Source organism: Gasterosteus aculeatus, chromosome 2 (assembly GCF_964276395.1).
Source record: "Gasterosteus aculeatus chromosome 2, fGasAcu3.hap1.1, whole genome shotgun sequence".
NCBI lineage: Eukaryota > Metazoa > Chordata > Actinopteri > Perciformes > Gasterosteidae > Gasterosteus > Gasterosteus aculeatus.
The window spans coordinates 11,309,677-11,333,348 of record NC_135689.1 but is presented as its reverse complement, the minus strand read 5'-3'; the positions used below and the strand labels follow the sequence as shown (position 1 = coordinate 11,333,348).

Below are 23,672 nucleotides of genomic sequence, written 5' to 3'. Positions count from 1 at the left end.
ACATTACGGTTTGAGCCACGTCACGGAACGCTTTGGTATACAGTATACTAAAATAGCTCAACCCACATATCATCGACTTTTCAGAGGCCTTGTGTTTAAAAGATAATTGTGCTTTATTACAACTTGATTTGTGTAGTTTAGGCAGTCAATTATTTCAGTTTACTGTACTCACTGAGGTACGTGGGAACACATCAATACAGGAGCCATTTGCCTTCACGTATGTTGGAAACAAGCCAACATTGCCAAATTGATTGTGTGTATATGTCAAGGTAGGCTAAAGTAGAACCAGGACGTTGGTGGGCAAACTGATATTTATATGGAGTTTTGGATCATTTTACAGTGCTTTGGCTATTTATATTCCATATAGACAATAGTTCCAACCAATTGCTTTATTTTAGAAATGTCGACCTAAAATAATCCTTTTAGTGTTCAACGTGAGAAAGTTACGTCACCACACAATATCGTGATACAACATAGTTGAGGTACAAGATGAATTTCTAGTTCTACTAATTTCATGTCAGTAGAACACTTTTATGATACTGTCCCACGATGAGGTCGTGGGATGCTCTGGACACCAAACATGTGACCAAAATGTCCCTCGCTGTTTTTTTGCTGGTCCAGTCATTTTATGTGCTCATTTGTGAAATGTTGCTTGTGGTGCACCGTGTGTGTTTATGGAAACATGGAAGCTTGATTAGAGTACCGTCTCCGTGTAACCGGAGGAGTTGACTTGGCCATGTGGCCCTCAGTGTGGCCCTAAAAACAGCCTGACAGCTGTGCGTAGAGAGCAAATAAATTAAACTAGGACAGCACCTGACCATGAGATGGATAGAGCTTGGGAAATTCTCCCACCAAAATAGTTTTCCGATCATAAATGCCTGGTTGACACTATGTGTTGTAACTATTGAATGTTTAGCTTCATGGATTCTGTCTTTTAAAAATGTTTTACTTTTAATGGCAGTAACCTACTTGTTTAAGAGAGGAAACATGTTGTTATACTGTGGTGATCCTTTGTGTGATATTTATTATTGGGATAATCAGTGTGCCCATTTTCAACTGTGGTTGAACTATCAGAATATTACACTACTTAGCTTATTATGCCAGGGTGCTTGAAAGTAGGCGTAACAGTGTGATTCTACGTGGCCGAGGCTACGTGGACCAGCTCTTTACCCTCGCAAGACTTCTGGAGGGGTCCTGTGAGTTGGGGTTCCTCTGGGCTTTTGTGGGTGTGCTGCGGGATTATGGGAAGCAGGACCCGTTTCAACGGGGCATCCGGCCTCTGTATGACTGCAGTAGGAACTGTGTTAGTACTTTCGGCAATAAGTCAGATACGTTCCCAGTGGGTGTTGGCCTCCGCCAGGGCTGCACTTCATCACTGGCCCTTTTCGTGACTTTCGTGGCGGACAGGATACTCGGCGCAGCCGCAAGGTGGAGAACGTCAGTTGAGTGCCTCCCACTGGAGGTTTTCTGGGCACGTCCAAGTGGCAGGAGACCCCAGGGGAGACCCAGAACATGCTGAAGGGATTATATCTCGTGCATCCACCCCATCTGGCCTGGGAAGGCCTTCTGATGTTGGAAACTGATGAATGTGAGGCATACGGGGCAACACGAGCGGCCGAGAACCTTACCGATATTGTTTGGATCGGTTGAAGAAGTTGGCTGAAGACGTTGGGACCGGAGATGATAAAAGGTCGGGAGATGTTGCTAATCTTCTGAATTTCTGGTACTAGAAGTGTGAAAATTTATTGACCTGGGTTGTGGGCCGCTCAGATGCCGAACTGGTGCTGAGCCAAAACCTAAGCGGGCCTCCACACAAACTATCATAACAAAAGAATTAACAGCAAATTTGTGTGAACAGTTAGCGACGGTGTCTTTGGACCGTTAGTGCTCCCAAAGAATAGCAGCTATGACTGATGCATTGCGGAGGGCGATGAGGCTCCGGCCAACCATCGGGCTGGCAACTACTTTGTGCCGGCGTGGCCAATGGAGGGGTCTGTGTCCGTGATTAGCTGGATGTCTTCTGTCTCGGTGATATGTCCGTCATAAAGTAGACGCTTTCCCAAGATGAAAGGAACTCGAGCCTCCCTTTGGCAGCGTTTTGCATTCTTTTTTTGTTACATGGTCGTGGAGATTTGGAACACTTTGAGCTGTGAAACCGTTTAATCCATCTTTGAAAAAGCCGAGCTTGTGTTTTCTGGCAAATTTTTTTTTGTAAATTTTTTCCTGCAGAGTGATTGCCTACAGATTTAGAAAGGAAATTCAATCTTGTGTTTATTTTGGCCGTCCTTCTTTTACAACAATAGTTTCTGATGAACCTGCATAATTTTGTCTGATTTTTCCTGAGGCTGACCATGTATTACCAACAGCTAGTATAAAGAATAGGTTTATAGAGATACCTAATATTCTTGCTGAAGGATGGTTTCATAACCAGTGAAAAGTTCCTCATTGCAAAAACAGTGGTAATTATTTTTTAATGAGTAAATGATACAACAGTGCCTTGATCATCAAGTGTCACAGAGAAAAATGACAGATTGTTCCTTGTTTATGTTTCTACCACAATCTCGCCGCTGTTGCAATCTTTCTTAATCCCCTTCGGTCTAACCAAATTTACCCTGTTAATTTCCCTCCAACCCTAAACTCTTTTACCACTGTTCTCTGTGTCCAAGCTTCAGCATGATCGCCCTCTTCTCTCTTCTCCAGAGCAGGATTGGTCAGTTCCCACCCCTTCTGCCTTCTCTGCCTCTCTGCCTCTCTCTCTCTCTCTCTCTCTCTCTCTCTCTCTCTCTCTCTCTCTCTCTCTCTCTCTCTACTTAAATGCTTTTAGCATTGGGAGGGGTAGGGGGATGGGAGATCCATGGGGGAAGGGAGCCGAGTACTCACTCTGTTGTCACTGGCTAGAGAGAGAGAGAGAGAAAAGGAGGGAGGGAGAAAGAGTGGAGTTTTGTCCCATATGTGGAAAAAAAGCACAGCAGTGTACACAGGAGTCTGCTCTGCTCCAGGGACTATTGTAGCGCTCTCAGATCTGATGGAGGACGTGCAGGCATGAATAGGTAAGGCAGCCTGTCTTCTCTGTGTTGATCTGCTGTCACTGCTGTTTGACGGGGCTTCGCAGGCTGGCTGAAGTTAGACTGCTGCTGCTGAGCACGTTATAGCAGCTCTGTGATCATGAGGCATTTCTCTGAGCAAAGCAAACCTCTGAAATCTGCCTTCACCTCTAAGCCTTTCTCTGAATCGTGCGAAGACAGAGCTGTGTTTGCTTTCAGTGGAAGTTACGGTTTGTTGCCCCGGGTGGAGTTAGTCATTCTGGGCTGTTAAAAGTTGACTGTCCAAAGGAAGGAGCCGTAGTCGGAGGCAGTGCTGTTTGTGAAGCCTGTGGTCATTGCGTTATCGCTCTTTCATGTGAAACGGTTTATGATTTAATATGAAATAATAACCAACATGTTGTTATAAATGAAAAGAGATTCTCTGTGTTGTGTCAAAATGTTGCATTACTAATGTTAAATACTGTTTACTTGTTTTATATGTTTGGGTTTATATTTTGCAACACATACACAAATTCTAGACAAATGTACATATTTGTTTTTAAAGATGATTTCACTATTTTTTAAAACAGAAAGACCATTTTGTTCATCTTGATTTACATTATATTTTCTGAAGCAGATCAGCAGCAAGGTGGATGAGAAAATATGCATTAGTTTACATCGAGTTGAGAAAGAACCCAAATAGCTGTTGTGAAAAGAATCCTTTTCTAAATTTGTTTAAATCTTCTGGGTTTGAGAGGTGTCTCATATCAGAATAAAACGTTAGAAACCAAAACATTAATCTGTATTTAATCTGTGCGTGATTAAAATTGAACTTTTACAGCACAAACCAGAATAGAGAGACATTTGATCAGACATTTAATCATACAGAGATTATTTGTACTGATCTTTTGAAAATTGACGACAGTCGGATAATTATATATATTTTTTATTTACATGATTTAAATTCTCATTGCACCTCAAACAGCGTTATACTATAATTGCAAAGTTTACACAGCTCCAAAAGCGTCCGGTCTCCTGAGAATGCCGTCTTTATTGCCTCAGTGCACAGAGCAGTGGTATGCATGGCTCTTTTTGTGAGGCAGATTTAGAAAGCCGTCTTTAGAGGCTGAACACGGCTTCACAATCAGCTTAATGCCTAACTACAATGAATGCCCTTCTGTGTGTCAATTTGGCGGATTCGGTTTGTGTTACACTGTTACGGCTTCTCAGATGGTCAGTAATTCTATCATACTCTGGGGGAATTCTGGGCGGTGTGTTTGTGTGTATTTAGGTTTGTGTTGCTGTGTGAGCTTTGTGCAAAAGGGTTGGTTGACATGTGAGTGTTTGTCCAGACATTGTGCAGCGGCCTGTAACTGCCTCACCTCTCTCTCTCACTCTCTCTCTCTCTCTCTCTCTCTCTCTCTCTCAGGGCTGTTCTGTCGTCAGTGCGAGTTCACGCTAGTGATGGACTACAGCTGGACGGACGCTAACCTCAGCTGCCTTTCACAAACCAGCATTCCGTCTTACTGAGACCAGCTCCACAGAATGCTGAGTCCTATTGTCCCCTATAGTAAGTACACTACAACCTTCTTTCTCTCTACCTTACCGCCATGTTTAAAAAGCTCCACTTCACTTAGTTGGACTTTGCCTGAATCAATGAACCCCGACCTCTAAAAATAATGGGAGTGGACACCGGTCAGTGTTTTGCAAACATAAGGAAAAACTGTAAAAAAAAGAAAAGAAAGGAAAAGACAAAGGGACTGAAAATGTCCAAGCCTCATTACAGAAAACCTGACCTTTCCCTTGACGTGCACCGTGGAAATGCTAAACCTCTGGATCCGATCCTGCCTGAATGTTTAATCAACAAGCTGCAGAGGGACATAGAGAGGTTTGAAGGCACATGCTTTAAGCAACGAGTGTCAGTTTACCAATGCGGCTCAGGACTGAACACCACACATGCTGCCCAATGCTCCCCCATTTTTTTCCCCATGTTCTCTCTTTTCTCCCTTCAATGCTGACCTGATAACTGATGTGTCCAGTTTTGACCTCCCCCCTTGCACCCTCTCACCAGGATTCATTTGAGTCCAGGGCTCTGGCTCTCCAAAACAGCATTGTGTGCCGGCCAGCATGGGGCAGCCTCCGTTGCTTCGGCCTCAAGGGCTCTTTTTTTCCCAGCTCTATAACTTTCCTCAATGGAGCATTATCGGCATGACAGTTAAAAGAAAGAGAGGACAAATCCAAAAGAATGGTTTTATTAAAAAGTATAACTTGTGTTGGTAAAACCTTTTTGATTTGTATTTTTTCAAAAATGCATTTTAGTCTGTAAGCCAAGACTGAATAAAAGGGTTTGATTAAAGCGTCCTGAGCAAATGTTTGACAGGAACCACGACACCTTGTTTTCTTTTCAAATGTTGCTTTGTAAATGTCACCCTTGAAATAGCAAATGTTATTATTTTCCCACGTATAAGATGAGTGATTTTTCATAAGGTCTGAAGTGGTTGACCTTATGTGTCGTTATGAAATCTGTCCTTTCTCAAGTGGCTTTTTACGATGTTGATGGAATACCCGTTCTCCCAGAAAATGTTTTTTCCTCTCTGTTTATGACTTTGAATCCAGCTGCTCAACTGCAAAACATGAGCATGCAAACATAACATGCATACTCATTTTGCTTCCCATCAAGGCCTGTTTGTGTGGTTGTTCCATCAGCTCCCTGCACCCTGCTAGTCCACACTGACTGAACACACACACACACTCCTGGGAAGCTTCTAGTGTGCTACGTACTTGCCTTTTGTGTCCAATTCTCTTTCGCATTCGGTGCGCACAATGATGGTTTTCATCGGCTTCACAGCTCTTTGTGCTCAGAGTATTTCTGTTCTGCAGAGTCTCTCCAGCAGTGAGATCGTTTCAGAACAGCCTGCTAGTGTGCGTGCATGTAGACGGAGGGAACATATGAGCGTCGAACAGCAGTGTCATGTAGTCTTGTTGTTTACTCTCGGACCAGTGACACACAAACACACCTATGTGCTCGCCTGCAACACTGCAGCTCAGTGTCTTTTGCTTAAAGTCTGTAGTCATGATTCTGCTGAGTAAAAACTACAATTGCGTGGGACTTTGGATGTGCCGGGCATGCGAAGACTCTCACCTTCATGTTGAAATTCCCTTTGTGGGAATGTCGCGCATTCCAACTTTCCGATGCTATTTCTGACTCCTGCTTTAGGCATTTCTGCCCCATTGTGTAGATTTGCACACGGGGACAAATAGTTAGGACAGGTACCTCCACAAAGATACTTCCCTCTCTGACATGACGACTGCCCCACGAATCCACCCCATAACTTGGTTGCAACATTAAGCCAGTGCATGCGTCCCGCTCCCGCCTGCCGTCCCCGGCCTTTGGCTACTCGTCCCTCGCCAGTCCGGAGGACTTCAAGCTGGGGTAAGCAGCCACGGCCGAACCTGAGAAGAAACCCGAGAGAGATTCCAGGGGCCATGGATACTCCTGGTGGGATTTGGTGCAAAGAATCTGTAATCTGCACTTCAAACACACTCTTAAATCAGTCCCAGGCCGCCAACCCAAGAGTGGCCTAACTCTTGTTGCTGGGGCCCCTGCTGGTGTAGCGATACCTTTTCTTTTAAAACAACATTCTCTCTCACACACACACACACACACACACACACAAGAAACTACACACCGGAGTCCAAATCTTGCCGTTTTTATAGCTCTCCTCTGACTGACCCCTCTCCTTTCTCCCACTGGCTCTGTTTTTATGTTTCGTACAAGTGTCTTTGTGAATGACTCTGCCAAGTCATGGAGTAGTTTGTATAGACGAAGAAAGAAGTAGAACTCATCCTGAAGGAGCAGGTTGGAGGGCTGCGTCAGTGTCTATTCCTTTTGTCGGCCGAGTGATGTGAGTGCTGCAGTGGAGGGGCCTGTGAGGCCCTTCAGTAAACACACAGCCAGCCAAAGTGTGTGTGTGTGTGTGTGTGTGTGTGTGTGAATAAGTGACGGAATCATCAGTGAAGGGTGTGAATGGGCTCTAATTAGCCCCCGGTCTGTGTGGTTGTGTGTGTATATGTCTATGTGTATCTTGTGCATGCGTTTGTGTCCACAAGAAAAGAAGGTTAGGGACCCAAGGCCCTGTGGGTCCATTGGCCCTGGGCTCTGTCTCCCTGAGTGTTCATCAGCTCATTAAGGAGACCTCCGCTCCCGTTAAGGGCCCAATTAAGAAGCAAGGTGGTGAGGCTCATTTGGATGGCAACACTTCACTGGATTCCTGAGGCAGCAGAATTCAAAGCTCGACAATGAGACACAACTTCTTTCTCACTAGCAGAGCTAATTAGTGAAATGCCCACGCTGGAGAAATAGCAAACTTTAATCGTTATGCCATAAGGTATTTGTTGTGCTGGGATCATGAGCCGCACCGCAACAAAGGGAAGCGTGGCTGTTGATACATTGAGTTTCCTCCAATTTGGATGCGTGCAAACGGAAAACCACAAATCACTGGGCTGTCCGTGCGCAGAGAGAATAAGGTGGGAACACAGAGAGGCCATGGGATTTGGTCAGAGAGGAGCGAATGCAACACGCACGGGTTGTGGATGGAGGGGGGGGACATGGAGGGGGGTGGAGATGCAGAGAATCAAGGCAAGAAGGAGATTGCCAGTAAAAGAGGTGAGGAGGAGGAGACAGAGCAGAGATTGGGCGAGTGAGACAGATGGAAGAGGTGATTGGTCATCACAGAGCCTTTGGACAGCTGTTCTCTGATATATTAGTGGACACAATGACCTTAAGCCAGCCTGCAGTCACAGAAAATAGGGCCCCTCTTTTTTTCATGAAGGGGAGGGGGGTTTTACGGGGGCGGTGGTGGGCCGTGCTCTGCCATTTGTGGACCTGCGTTAGCTGGCGCGGGGGATGGGGGAGTTGTTTCTAAAATTACGAGCATGAAATTAGGTATCCAGCAATTAATCTGAGAGCTTTCTAGTTTTGGAGAGTGCTGAGAAAAGGGCTGTAAAATTAGCTCTCAGATGGGAGTTTGTTTTTTGTTTTTTTGCTGCACAATCCTACCGATTTTAAACACCTTTGTCAATCAATCAATGTTTAACAAATCCCATCTAGTAGTTTGGATGCTGCTCCCCTCCATCTCCTCTGCAAAACAACTCCGCATATTCATTCACTTATCTGGACTGTTGATTGACTGCTTGATCTGTTAAATAATAGCTATATTTTACAACAGACAAGAGCGGTATGATTTTACCATCATCTTGCAAATACTCATTGTATTTAAACGTTTTCTTCTAATGCAACCCTATTAGCGCACACTAACAAACTATTCTTACACGCCAACATTCCCAGAGGGGAATGAAAATGGAGTAAGTCAAAGTGTCACTCTGGAGTACAGATGGCTTTACCCACGGAGAGAGGAAGGCACAGAGATCGCAGGAGAGATGCAAACAGAGGACATCCCTCAATGCCACTGCAGGGGATGAGCTCCTTCCTCCTGGGATTCGAGTGGCTGGGCGTGTATGAAAAGAGCTGCGTGTGCTTGTGCAGTGGGCAGCAGGTGTGAAAACTCCCCACCAGAGCTCCCGCACTCTCCTGTTATTACATCTTTTGAGGGCCATGAAAAAGAGTCGGGGTGCCAGAGGGAGCGAGCGGCAGAGAGTGGGATTGTGTTTCTTCTGATTGATAGTAGCCCTGTGACCAACACATGGATGTTTTACTATTTGCTCTAGCAATGCATGTCTGAGGAATTATGATCCGTGTTGCCCAGCGTGCATATTGTACCTGTCTCAAGGCACAAACTTCCTTTTAATATTTCTTTGACAAATCCCCCACAAGATAAGGTTATTCAGCTTCTGTGGCGGGAATGTTGTTGTATTATTTTGTAACTTGAGTATTTAACACATTTCCACAATATTCATTAGAATTGTTTGTTATTTTTGTTAAAGCTGAGCTGTGAAATGTGCATTTCATTCCCAAAGTGAGACAATTTTCCACTGTCTCAACCTGCCACACGGTGAATTGTGGCCGGCCTCTGAGATTGGAGTTTTTATGACAGACCAGGTATGCAGTATGCAGCGGACTAGTGAGAATGTCCTGCCTGATATTAGTGTCATAAATCACAGTGAACTTGAGAACAGACAACTTAAGGGGTTTCAAGAGTGAACAACAAATCAAGATAACAAATACTAGTAAATAACAAATTATACTGTAAGTGCTTCACCCTTTGCACACAGAACAAAGAAGTTTATTGGATACGTTTGCTCAAATGCACAGAAGTGCGAAACCCCAAGAAGGACATTTTCTCTTCATATTCATCTCCAGCATGAGTTTCATCCTCTAATCCAATGATCATCTTGCTGAACGTAATAACTGATGCAGTGATGGTAGAATCTAGATTGTAATTCATCAGCACAAATATAGTGTTTGTCACCCTGCTTCCCTTCCACTCGCTGCTATTTGTCATTTAGTTCGGTTCTGTTCTCTGTACTTCAACTGCATTCATTTGACGCTTTTTTTTTGTGCAATCATGTGAATACAAAAAGGGTAAAGACAAATACATCGACACAGAGACATTAAATAGAGCTTTAGCAAAGCAAACCAAAGTTTACCAGCAAAGCAGGTTTGCATCATGGCTATTGTTAATGTTTTATGTGAGATTAGCAACGGTGAACAATTAATATATCTTTGCACAAGCACATTGCTCTCCCTTATTTGTGCCTGTGGGTGGAGAACGGAGGATGCAGTGGAGATGCTGGTAGTTGTGGGTGGGGGTCGAACTCGGCCATGAATAGATTCCTGATTTGATTGATCCACAGTATTCTTGTTTACAAGCGGCCTCTTCACAATCGGCACATTTTAATAGCACGCTGTCCCAGAAGGGTTGTTGCATCCCTGTCCGTTTTGTTCCTCGGGGCATGGAAAACAAAAGTGCTGGGAAGGGAGAAGGGGAAAGCAACCTCAGGGGAGCAGTGAAACGCCACTGGAGCCCTCCGTCTCCAGGCTTCCTGCCAAGATAACGTTTCAACTCGCCCACTAATACTTCTTTTATAGGAAACCACAACACGGTCTAGAGTTCTCCCAGCCTATATAGGCCCAAAACATCTCCGGTTTCACTGTGTCAACATGAGATTCAGTGACTTTGCAGATGGCAGATTGGAGCATTTGAGGGCAGAAATCTCAAATGAACCTTGCACGCTCCCTCCGAGCCATAAGTAAGTCTAATTTTAGTTTTCAGGCCTCTCCTAAGTGAAGCGGTTTCTGCTGGAGAGAGCCGTGCCACTGTGTTCATCACGCACTGCTACAATGGGATGCAGCTCACACAGGTCCCTCAATAAATCCCAGGCTGACACAAAAGCTGTCAGAGGACTGCTGCTGAATAGATTAATAAGATTTCCATAATTAGATAGGTCCCTGACAATAGGATCTTTTAGGCTTTGTCTCAGAGCCAACTGGATTGCAGAGCCGCGCACGTCTGCTGGACGGACTTTCAGCACAATGGCCGCGAAGACAGTAAGGCGGTCAGCAGAAGAACATCTGTCTCTCCTGGGGCCAAGAACACACACACACATTGGAAAGTTTCATGTGCACACATACTTGTTGTTATCAAGCTCCTTGCATCCAAGTAAGGTGATCCGTTAGTAGAAAAGAAGTCTCCCTACTATTTTTTTATGTATTATTCAACCAATTTCTGTTCACCCTAAATGATCAAATATAGCAGATACTTGCCTACAAACTCCTTTCTGACGACATCAAACGGCAGCTTTACTTATATCGAATTATTCAAAAGTGCAGGATTCGCATTTGAAAACATATCAAGGTCCTTATCCAGTGTGTCTGTTCATTTTAAAATCCATAATCGACCTCTAATGTGAGTAAGATGGAGTTGACGGGGGTGTGGCCCAGAGAGGAAAATGTTGAAGCATTGGAGCTGAAAACGATAAAAGGGAAAGTTTCAACATTACTCACATCTGGAATACAAAACGCACAACTTGTTGTAGCAGTTAGTGTTTTCTTTGTTACATACAATATTATCCAGCATGGCTGTGAAACCTATTTAAATGAATCCAATGATTGCACTGCTACCCGCAGTATATCCACATTGTCCTGATTTCCTGCTTCTAATCTTAGCTTTCTTCCTGCTCCTCTAGTGAATTAATCTCTGTGATTGCTCTGATTTAAGCAGGAGTGTAGATTAGAGCTTGCTCAGTTTATTGTGGAGCACTGCTGCTCTAAAAACCACAATCCAGCCGAGGCCAAGATCTAATTATACGGAAAGAGCTAAACCTCACTGCAACCCTGCTGTGTTCACCAGGGGCGCGAGCGGCAGCCCATCACTCACCTGACTCACGGTGCACATACAGAAGCTACTATTGAGTACTTTTTTTTAGAAAGTAATTACTCTCAGATTTAACAGTGATATGGTTCTTCATCTATGCGCAGCTGGTCATTACGTCGGTCAAGACGGTGGTGTGAGAGAAGTCCATTCTGTGCTGGTGCTGCTCTGATGATAGAGTGGACAGCAGTTGGCCTGCCTCCCCGAGTCCTCTAATGTCCGCTCCAGTCCGCTTCGAGGGGACGAAGCGCCTGCTGTCCACTCCTTCCCCTCCCTCTTCCATCCATACCTCCCCGCTGCAGGTTTTATGAGCTCCCCTGGGCTCTCATCCATCTCTGTCACACACAGGCCCCATTATTGGGGCTGCTTACTGGTTGGGCTGCAGATGGGAAGGGCCTGCAGCACATATATGGTTTCGGCAACCTGGACAAAGACCTGCGAGTCAGACCACTGAAAAATGTGGTCATCGGGGTGTGGACAAGACAATGTCTTCAGCGTGTTTTAAAAAAAAAGGGTGTGAGAATGTCCGTTCACCTCTGGCTGTGTAGGGTGTGTGTGGGTTGGCTGAAGCTTAGGCAAGTACTTGAACGGGTTTGGCCATTGGGAATTTAAGGCAGTGGATTTGAATATGAAGGACTTGATAATCCAACGGCCATCTGGTCTGCTGGTCCCAGCTGACTGAATAAATACTGGATGTAATCTGAAAAAACACATAGGGAGGTTTGGGAAGCGCGCAAAGAAAGCGGGTAAGGAGTGAGCCTGAGAGGGCAGCAGCAGAATTGCAGGCTGTGGACATTGAGATTTGAGATGGAGTAAGTGAGATTTTAAATGGCAATAAGAAGCCTGGCTCCACACATGCAGACAGCCATGAATAATGAATCATCAGCCGTCCACTGAAGCAACGGCAGTGAGGCCGGTAAGGACGTCTTTTTGCTCTATTCCCTTTTACCTCCCTATCTATGGCGGCAGTAGTCCTCACCTCAGGGTAAATCAGGACACTTCAATAATGCCAAGTTATGTATGGAATGTCGAGCTAATGCCTCAGCAAAAGGTAGTCTTTGTGAAATGCCTCATTCTACTACAATCATAATGTGATAAAATACACACATATACGTCGTATTTAAAAATTCCCAGTTGGACAAACGGCACACGTAAATATATCTTAAAGATGAATGGAAATGTAGCAGCTGCATTGTACACAATGTTTTGTTAGACCGCCAAAGTTATGAATGTTCTGCTTGTTTCAGAAGCAACATCCAATGAACGTTTCGCTGGAGAATAATTGCTTTGCATGAGGGGACATGAAGGGAAACCAATTCATGGAACAAAATTTCTTTTGCGACTGCCCTCTCTGCTGTTAGCTCAGCGGTCTTCTCGCTGCGGAGCAGCCATGATCAATCAGAGCTCGGCCAGTGCTGAAGTCAGCCAGAGGAACAGACATTCCACTTTCCCAATGTTCCATGGGAGACTGTGCTGATGAATGGCACACTATGCTGCAATTCCAAACCCAACCCCCCTCTTGCTTTCTCTCTTTTTCTTTCTTTCTTTCTGTCCTTCTCACTCTCTTCACACCACTGTCCGCACACACGCGCACACACACACACACACACTTTCTCCCTCACGTCTCCCTCCCTCCTTATGTCCAGCCGCCCCCTGGGCCCTCGGAGCTCTGGTGTACGGTGGGCGGGTGGATTGGTGGGTGGTAGTTGGGGGTGCAGGGCGGAGAGAGCAGGCATTCAGAGCAACATGCAACGAGAGATAACAAAAGGTCCTCTGGGAGACCTGCAGATGTTAGCAGTACAGGGGATAGGGGCGGGATCTCACTGCTACTCCAACATGGGAAACTGTGGAAAAAAAAAACACATTAAACCTGCCGATCTGCCTTTACTCTCCTTCGTTCTGCAGCTTTCTCTTTCTCTATCCCCTCTAAAGCTCTCATTCCAAACAGAAGGCAATTTAGAGAGAGGGGGCAGGGGGGCTCAGACCATGTGTGCATTGGATATTCATTGATAAATACTGTTTATACTGCTTTGTATCTTCAACCTTACAATTTTTTTTTTTTTATGTCAAATTATTTCAAATTATTATAAATGTAGACCATTATTTAAACTTTTAGTCCTGGATAAAAATAACAGTTTATCTTGTCTCTTTGGGGAGTGTACAGGTGTTTCATCATGGTGAACAGATCTTATAAATAAATTATTTGAAGAAATATCAAATAAGTCTCTGCTGTATTGTAGGTATTACAGTGTGTCAAATTAAAACAGTAAAAGAGCCATTTAACAAAATATAAACATATATATAGGCAATCTTGGAACTAAAAGTTTACCCAAGTTTCTCATTCCTACACCACTAATATACTGTTTTATAACATTATTGTTGTTATAGGAAATCCTGACCTGGTTCCCTCGTGTGTTTCTTTTGATAGGCCTGTTAAAGATGCACTGGAACCCAGAGCATGCCCAGCCTCTCAGCCAGTGGCCCGAGCAGCACCTGGACGTCTCCTCCACCACCTCCTCTCCGGCCCACAAGTCGGACCTCTACTCTGCCCGCGGCCGCGGCGGCTACAACCACGCCTGGGCCAATGATGACATCTCTGCTCTCACAGCCTCCAACCTGTTGAAGCGCTATGCTGAAAAGTATTCTGGCGTGCTGGACACCCCATATGACCGGCCACCTGCCGTGGGCACCTACCCAGAGCCGGGGCCCTTTGGGGGACTCAATGCCCCAAAGACTGAGCTGGACCCTTGGCCACTGACTCACAGCAACGATGCCTCTTATTCCCTGGTGCCCCCTGGAGGCCATGACAGCCTATCAGGTCCAAAGGCTGTAGCCACATCTGCAGGCCCTCCAGGGGTTGGTAGTGTTTCGGTGGTGAACAGTAACCTCTCAGACTCCGGCTACAGTGGCAGCAGCTCCTGTAGCGGCTCCAGCGAGTACCCCTCCAGTTACAACGGCACCTATCTGTCCTCAGGGTACTGTCCCCAACCCGGCGCAGCACTTCCCCCACCCTCCCTCCACACCCTCCAATCCACCCCGACCCTAGTGCCCAGCTACAGCCCTACCACGTCCGTCTATAACTACCCTCCTAACACGTACCCTCCACAGAACAGCCTCGCCCCGAGCTACAGCCACTCCTCTGCAACTTACCTCCCCTCAGGTCTACCAGCCCCTACTCCAGTTCCCTCTCGGCCCACAGTCGTAGGAGGCAGCTACAGTTACCAGATCACCAACCTGGGGGCATCTGAGTCTGAAGGGACATTAAAAAGAAAGGCGTTTGAAATGAGTATGGAAGAGGATGAGCGCGCGGATGGGCCTCGTTACAGGAAATACAGCTATGACCCCTTGAAGGCGGGCGGAAACTCACCCTACAGTGTGAATGACAAAACAGAGTGCCGGGGAAACGGCTTTAGCAGTTCAGGCAGCACTGACCCTTTCAAGGCCAGTAAGCCCTCCTCTCAGCCCCTGGTGTCTCCTCAATACGGGGCAGCTGTGGAGTACAGCCCTCCCGCTGGCATGACGGGGGAAAGCGGCGTTGCGGAGCAGGGCTTCATCCAACAGCAGCAGCAGCATCGCCCTCAGGCCCACAAACGCCCCTTATTGTGCGCTCCGACTGTTGAGAGTATGAAGAGCCCAGACCCCCGAGTGCTGGACCTTGTCAATGGGGAGTTACTGGACTGCAGCCCAGCATTGGGCTGGGGCGAGCTGGCCGGTCTCACCCATGTGAAGGCCGACCTAGAGGAGGACCTGCTGTGGCCCGTGTTGAGGCCGAGCCCGGCGATGCGGCCACCGAGAACCGTCCTGCTCTTTGGCCCCCGAGGGGGAGGTAAGACGACGCTGACTCGTTCTCTGGCCTCGCAGCTGGGGGCTTCCTTCTACCGGTTGAGTGGAGCCATGCTTGCCTCTAAAGGCAAGGCTGAGGCGGAGCACATTCTGGGGTCTCTCTTGCAGGTGGCCGGGGCACGGCAGCCGTCAGTGGTGCTTCTCAGCCAGGTGGAGGCTATGGAAGAGGAGGGGCTGAGGCAGACACTGCTGACCAGTGTCCTGGAGAAAGCCCAGGCGGGGACCACAGGTTTGGTGATTCTCGTGTGCGCCACTGGAAGGCCAGATCTGCTGCAAGATTCAGTTCATCGGAGCTTTGCTAAACGATATCACGTTGGGCTGCCGGATGCGGGCATGCGCAGGCAGGTGCTGCTGCAAGCGCTGTCGCCCCAGGGCTGCAGCCTCAGCGAGAGGGAGCTGAGTGCGGTGCTGCAGCGCACAGAAGGCTTCTCAGTGTGGGAGATGCTGCAGCTCTGCCAGCAGGCACTCTCCTCGGCATCCCCCTCCTCTGGAGCCATGCACGGGCACCCCTCATCCTCCAAACCCCCAGCCTTCACAGACTTTGAGAATGCCTTCTGCAAGGTGCGCCCACACACCACCACAAAAGAACTGGACACTTGTATAGAGTGGAGCAAGATGTATAACCACTGAGAACGCAGCCGGTCACTGTACTTGGACTCTTGAAACCCATGGGGATGTTTTCTTGTTGTTCTGTAATTGCAGATTATGCAGCCAAAAGAGCCAGAGAAGCTCAACGATAAGGAAGAGCTGATTAAGTAGTTTTACTTGCAGAAGCATGTGTGCAGTTTTTGTTTTTGTATCAATATCTACAATACTTTTTTTCCCAAAGAAAATGAAGAGGAATAGGCCTTATTGAGTGGGATAGTCTTTTGGCCAACGCAAAAATCAGATTATTCTCTATTTGGATGCTCTCAGAGGTCCTGATTAGCCTTGGTCCGGGACAAAATCAATTATTTGTTGTGGTGACGTGGTCCAAGATTATGGATAATCAGGGTTTGGAAAAGCCCTCCTTTTGACTGCTATTCTCAGGATCCTATTTATTGCCAGTCCATTTCCTTGTTATCTTATTCTGATGTATTCATTGGATTATCACTTATTATTCAGTAAGAAGGGCTTCGGCATCAGACTGAAATATTTTAGTAAACCACAGTTTTTGACCAAAAATATACCAAACCAAATGCATAAGCAGTATTGCTGCATATGTGAAAATGGACAAATCCACAAAATCAGAATAAATGAATGAATCTTTCTCAAATCTGAACCTGCTGCTGTTCCTCCCAGGAGTTGAGTTAAAAGTACAACCTTGCTACTCCACACATATCTTTATTCAAGTCCGCAATAGTACTACATTTCACTGGCACCATAACTTCTACATGCATATGTTCTTAATCTCACATTCCTTATCATCCGCAATTTACCTGAAAATCTCACTTAGACAGAGCAAAATGTGTATCTGCAACGTGTCTGCTTTCTCTTTCACTTACTCCTTTTGTTTTATTAGTATGTAGTCTTGTTTGAAATGCTCAGGAAGAATTTCTTTACCTCAGAAATATAAAATAAAGAATGTATGTGATCTGAGGGTCTTAGTAGAGAGTGGCGTGAAGCAGGAGAAAGGATGGAGGAGAAACCTGACAGTCTTGTAATTCCCACTTCCGCCGGGCTTTTACCTCGGGAGAGAAACTTGAATATGCTACAAAGAGTAACATTGAATGTAATTCAGGTATTTCAAAGGATATTTGATGCCATAAATCTGTGTATTATTATATATGAATATATAAACATGTTTTCTTTTCTGTTCTTTAACCATTTGTTCTTATTGTAGTTTATGGTGGAGTGATGATTGTCTTCAAGAAATCCTATGTAGAATACAGAAAAAGATTCTTTTTTTTTGTTGGACAAACTGTTCACTGCTAATCCCCGTGTTGTTTAGTGTTTACATGTCCTCTTGCATGCACGTTTGCTGTTGATAGTTTTACGGCTTCCAAAAAATACCATTTTATAAACGTAAATACAATGCACACAATCATAAAAGTGCACACACAGTGGACATCATGAGCACAATAACAAAACATGCAAAACAGCAAAATCAGCTTAAAGGTTAAGTCTGTGTACCTTTCAGCAAATCCCAAAGTCTATGAACTCACGCTGTATGTGGCCACATTGTGGATGACCTACAGCCTGTAGAACATCCAGACACAGCGTTTCTCACCAGTCGTCCACTTCTGTTTTCACCAGCTGGAAAACGCTGGTCACTGGACTGCTGGTAGAGAGGTCATTTGTGTTGGACTGTTGCAATGGTCTTGAGGAGGTATATGTACACGGAGTGATGTAATATTTCCCTCTCCGCTTTCCTCCCTGTGTCCCTCCCTTCCTCCCTCCCTCATCATTATTTTTCTCCCTCCCCAGTGCAATCGCATTAGATTGGATTGCCCCCTGGCCACGAGCCCCAGTGGCCATGTGGCGTTGCGTCCTCCCCTCCTCCCCCCTCCACCGTCTCCCTCCTCCTCTCCTACACCGAGTCCTCTGGAGTGGAAGCGGTCTGATTGATGTCCGGCAACCGTATATCACAGGGCAGCGGTCCCTCTCCAGCTGGTGGCGTCAGTCATGCAATGCAGCCAGATCAATTAGAGTGACCCCCGCTGTGCATACTGATCAGTCTCAGAAACTGAAAACACATTTAACAACTTACAGAACAAGCCCTGCCTCAAGTGGCATGGTTTAGATGATAATGCGAGCGATTATTCACATGTGATTAAATAATAATCATGACTCAACGGTACAAGTAGCATAAATGTCGCTGTCTGTTATGCCCACTCCTGCAGACAGTTTGTCCAACGAAACGAGCTTTTACATTTGACATGTTTTGATCCGTTCTGGCGGTAACTTTGTTTTTGGTTATTGTACATTTTCTTTAACCATTTCTACCTCATTTTTGCGGCATATTGTACATGAAAGTATTTATTTCATGTCTTTTTTTATGTCTGTTTTAAACATGATAATAATGTTCTTTAACTGTAATGGTCTACCTCAGAAAAGACTGTATTTTAAGAGAAGAGTATCACACAATATTAAACAGAATTTGTCCATATTGCACTGCAGTTATTTCTTTGTTTTCTTTTTTCCCCTTTTCAACAGTGGAGGGACTGCAAAAAAAGTGCAGAAATTACATGATGGCGGTCCTTTCTATATGTGTCTTTATCCGTAGCCTGGCTTGACCCTAATGTTAAGGTCAATACAGTTACTTAAACTGATGATCGTTGCACGTGGACACACGCGGGACTACATCAAAAGGTTGTGGATTTGACTAAATTCATTATCAGGTAAAGTCGATGTGACGCAGCAGATAGTAAACAACATAATGGGGTCATGTAAAGCTGAGCTGTAGTTCGAGTCGAAACACACATTTCCTTGCAGTCGAGTTCATCTACGCCGGTGTGAATGATTAGAAAGAAAGCTGTGCGTTGTGTGCGTTGTGTGCGTCTTGATTCAGGTAGTTGTCCGGGCGTGTGTGTGAGTGTGTGTGTGTGTTTGTATGTGTTGCGGCTTGGAGAACAGCAACAGAGGCAGTACTAGCGCGCACCCCCCCCCCCCCCCCCCCCCCCCCCCTCCCGAGGCCTCAGCGCCAGAGCACAGAGGTCCTTCATCGCTGTCACTGTGTGTAAACAACTGCTCGTCCCGGCGGGCAGCTTCTCTGCTATTTCTGGTCTTTCCTGACATCTTTCAAAGACTCGGAACTAACCAAGAGAAGACGTAAACCTGTGGAACTCATGAATTGAAAGTTGAAAGGCATGAAACAGGGTCCCTGGTTATGGATAGTGGTGTCAAAGCTGCGTTCAAAACATCTGTGACTGAATCCCAGTAGAACGCCGATGCTAGTGGTGTTGATGACGGCGTAATTAATAGTCTAATAATGATGCATAGCTCTGTTACAAGCACAACCTTGTGCTGCGGCCGCCCTTCATCCTCTGATGAAGGATAATTGTTTCGGCAGCTGTTTAATAATTATGTTCTACTTTTCTTGTCACAAACTCAAGGAACAAAATAACCTTGCCAATGTAGCACAGACCATGTTGATATGTGACATCCGTATTTAAAGGGAGGCATATTTACATATTGCAAACTAACTATGGATGGATGGATATTCATTTTAGGTAAAAGATTACGAATGAAGAAATAAGGCATTGAATATACCGGCTGAGGTTTTTTATCTTTTAGCACTTGCAACTTGTCACAGTTGAAAAGGCCTTTTGTCCACACGATGGTTTTGCTATTAGACAGTTTGTAGTATTTCACCAAAGACATTCCTCCACAGTCTGTGAGTCACTTTACATCAACTGAACACCAGTTTGTCCTTTTTGTCCTGAGTGATTCCTGTCCTGCAGGAAGTCAATCATTTTCTTCTCCCTGCTGATTGGAGGTAATTAGGCGAGCAGAGTTTGTAATTGGATAATAAAATATGCTAATGAGCTGCTGTCCTATTTACCCACAGAGTGGCAGCGAGTGTCGGGTCGTTGCTCGGCCACACTTTTCCTCTCTGATACATCTGTAATAAAAATGGATGGTGTAGGAACACTGATTTCTAAATAATTGAAATTGATCAGAACAATTAGCTGTGTATACTTGAGTTTAATAGACAGTCAAGGTTAGAAGAAGAATTTGTGCTATTGCAAATTTGTAATAAAAAAAAAAAATCGAATGCATTTAGTCACCACATTTCTCATGGATGCATCTATGACTACTCTGACTATTTGGTGTTTATTTATTTGGTGTGTGCTGACTGCGACTGAAAACAATTTACCCCTATGCACACGTTTTTTTATTCTGAAGAGTTGTCTATGTTTTAAAGTTATTTACGGCAACAACCTTAATAAAATAAGGTCCTTCTCTGAATCTCATTTCCCACTCACACACTCCTCTTCCCCACCTTTGCCGTGCTGCAGGTCTTGTCCGGGCCTTGATACTGACAAGGTTGACATCAGAGGAGAGCTCTGACACTGGGTGAGTTAGGACTGCCGGCTGTTAGCAATCAAGTCTATTTTGAAGTCAGGGACACACGGACCCCCAGGGCCAAAGCAGCAACTAGCCCCCCTCCCCCACCCCCCTACACCCCAATCCAGCCCACAACCTCCAAGCCCCCTGGTCCCACAGATAGCCCGCACAGCGCTATTGGTTCCAGATGTTGAAAAGCCGCTGTTAGGGCCCTTTACCTAAGAAGACCCCAAGAAATGGCGTTGGGCCCACATGGAGGGTAATAATGCAGCAAACAAAAGTGACAAAAACAATGATGTGAAAAATATGTTGCAACACCAAACCTAAAACCAGCACTTTTAAAAGGTTTAAAATATGTTTTCTAAATGGTTTTAAGTCATCTTCTTTGTCCTTTTGTTATATGAGGTACAGCTGCATAATCCTGACTGCTTTTAGAGACTTTGATTGTAAATTAACATGACAAATTCAGTATTTTCTCATCATAAATATTGGCCTAAATAGTAAAGAGTCTAATCTTAATGGTAGACTTTCGGCGGTTTGTACAGAGTATCAAGACCTAATGAGAGAACACAGACCAAATGAATCACAACCATCCGATGAAGTCTGCCGCTCCAAGACAGACGAACAAGCTAATCTGAAACCTGGATCGAGTGAGGAAAGAACGGCACCACGGCGACCGCTCGAGTTGTTTGAATAAAAACGGTCAAATCGTTGCAGCTGCATTGTTTCTGTGTCGCACAGGTCAATCAAAATTCTGAGGAAATTGGGTTTGACAGATGGAATGTCCTGGTAAAATATCTGGACCTGCCCCCTCTCACATGACTAAAATGTGATCGCTGAATAAATAAATAGTAAATAGGTACGGAGGACAACACAAGGGTCCCAGTGAGAACAGCAGCAGAACATGATATGCATTTAACCAGATGAACATGAAACTCTCCATGTTTTGGTAGTTTTATTTATGCAGAAGATCATGTGTGATGATGCCATGATGGCAGCTAATTCCAAACAGACTATTCAACACGTTGATGGAGAAGCAGATCAAAATCAGGTCTAAACTTTCCTCATGTGGCGAAAGTAAATATTAAACCCTTCGTATTACCTGATTGGGCCATGAAGCCATTCTTATTAAACCCTCACCGATATATTAACAATTATATTAACGTTTGTGGTATTTTTGTAAAATTCATCAAAGTGAGGATTTTGCCTTTTGTGCTAAACTCCTAAAGAGCGCACAGCATTAAGTGCAAAACCCCAATGAAACCGAATGGTAAATCAAAACATATGTTCACAGCCATAAAAGATCTACATAAATCTATTATAAAACTCCAAAACCTCAAACAGCTGAGGTGAAACATAATAAACGCACTAGTGACCCCCAGTGGACTAACCTGCAAACACAGAGTTAGTTACAAGTTACATCAATGAAGTCCATTATATTCTCATAGCGTCATATACGCGCCTCAGGTGGCTTACATCTTTACAGTCTAGAACACTCTCTGTGCTTAGGCACATTTAGCAGACACGGACAAACCCGATAACAACAATGTGATGTGAACATATATGAAAAAAGCAAATCCAGGAGATAATATCAAATTCCTCCTTGTAACCTGGAAGGAGAACATGCTTCACCAACACAAGAAGCTAATCTGAAGAACATCATTCACACAGAGACACTAAAAAACCATCGGAGGGTGAGAGACATACATGAAGAGCAGAATTAAGTAAAAGTCTAACAATTAAAATACAATAAAAATCTATTTAAATTTGGTAACATCTAAATCAGGAGCATCAAACCTGACTGAACAATCAGCCTAAATGTCCTGAGCTCAGTCACCACAATCAGAAGACCTCAATAATCAACCCCCAAAAATTAACCCCCTTAAATGTGAAATGAAATAGTTGGATGTGCAGAACAATGGAGAAATAAACATTAAAAAACACACCAACTCAACTCTTACCAATCTCTAAACAGAACGTCTAAAAATGAAAAAAAAAGACAAAAGAAAGACATATTTTGCATGTTCAAACTCGACACAAAGACCGGAGCGTTTGTATTCGTTCAGATGTTTGTATTTGTGTCTTTCTAATGTTTTTAATAAAACTTTTACAAAATGTTAGAGTTAAAAACTTTTCATGTCAGTACTTGACACGTTACTCCTTGACGATCTCCAACTATATTCCCGTAATGCAGATTGGGGTCAGACGGGTTGGTTCAACTCCCAAAATCCTCCTGCCCCCCTTAATTCTTTGTGACGTTCACTCAGTTCATGCCACTGTACGCAAATGACCACCACAATACTGCGTTCAGCCCCCAGTTCCCACCACCCACACTGACTGAGTCATCCACGGCACCTCTGAAGTGGACATCTGTCTACACTCTGAATCTTGGACTTAGATGATGTAAACAGGAAGAGGGAGGATAAAGTTCCCAGGGATGTCCCCATGTTACTCTTTATTTTGTCAGACCTGCGAGGTTGTTGATCCGGCCGCATCCATCAGACTGGTAATGAGTTAAGGACTTATCAAGTCTAACAGTGTTAAAGCACTTGGGAAAAGTCAGAGAAAGGATCTACAATATAATATACTGTATATAATTGGCCAATACAAATGTGTCTTAGTGTACCCATTTGTTCCATCCATTATCTTTAACAGTGCATCATTTCAGGGTCGCTTGGTGCTACAGCTGATCCCATGTCACAGTGTAGTATGTCATAATATGGTATGACTCTAAACGTTATTAACATTATCGATTCGAATCAATCAATCATCCCAACAAAATATCCTACTAAAGAAACGAGTATAATCACACACATAATCACTTTTATTACTCTTTATATTTGTATCAAGTTTGGACAAAGCAGGACAAATACTGTAAGGTAATACAAGTAGTGAATGAACGGGTGTATGAATCAGCACCATGGATCAGCAATCAATAAAGGGACACATGTCATCTGGGCACAGTGTTTTCAGTTATTTCTGTCTATCAAAGCGCAGACAGACTTCCTCTCTACAGATCCTGGTTGTGGCTCAGTGAGGAAGCAGTGAAGGGTTTGGAGGTAGTTGATAAATGTTGCTGACGGAGCTGATGAAGGATAGTGATGAATGTGGACTTCAAACCTGCAGTAAAACCCAAGAAGCTCGTCTGCCAGTTGATGCTTGAGTAGAGTCTGGGCCGATGGTCTTCAATAAGTCTGTTTATATTACTCTCAATAGTGAGAGTAATATACACAGTAGTAGTGTGCCAAAAAACATGTCATAAAAGAGTGAAAATACTGTATTTCAATGTATGCTATAGCATAGTCCCATGTCAATAAAGGATACGAAAAATAGTAGCAGAATACTGTGAAAAATAGTGATAATGAAAAGAAAGTAATAGTAAAGCAGTTGAAAAATGTTCCAGCATAGGGCGTAACAAAAGTCTAAAAACCTAAGTGTGTATTAGGGCAAAGTAATTAATTAAATATCATATTATAGTATGGTGAAA

The 23,672-nt window shown here is 44.5% G+C and overlaps 1 protein-coding gene across 2 annotated transcripts; it reads left to right on the top strand.

Annotated features, from left to right (window-relative positions):
• The first annotated feature begins 2,824 nt into the window (after positions 1-2,824).
• Positions 2,825-18,287, top strand: fignl2 (fidgetin like 2). Of its 2 annotated transcripts, XM_040192916.2 has the most exons (3): positions 2,825-3,050; positions 4,453-4,593; positions 13,782-18,287. In XM_040192916.2, the coding sequence occupies exons 2-3, from the start codon at positions 4,569-4,571 to the stop codon at positions 15,824-15,826; spliced, it is 2,070 nt and encodes a 689-aa protein (XP_040048850.1). In that variant the 5' UTR covers positions 2,825-3,050; positions 4,453-4,568; the 3' UTR covers positions 15,827-18,287. The 2 variants fall into 2 exon arrangements, with proteins under 2 accessions (XP_040048850.1, XP_077948528.1); XM_078092402.1 differs by lacking the exons at positions 2,825-3,050; positions 4,453-4,593 and adding an exon at positions 12,065-12,269.
• Positions 18,288-23,672: the final 5,385 nt, after the last annotated feature.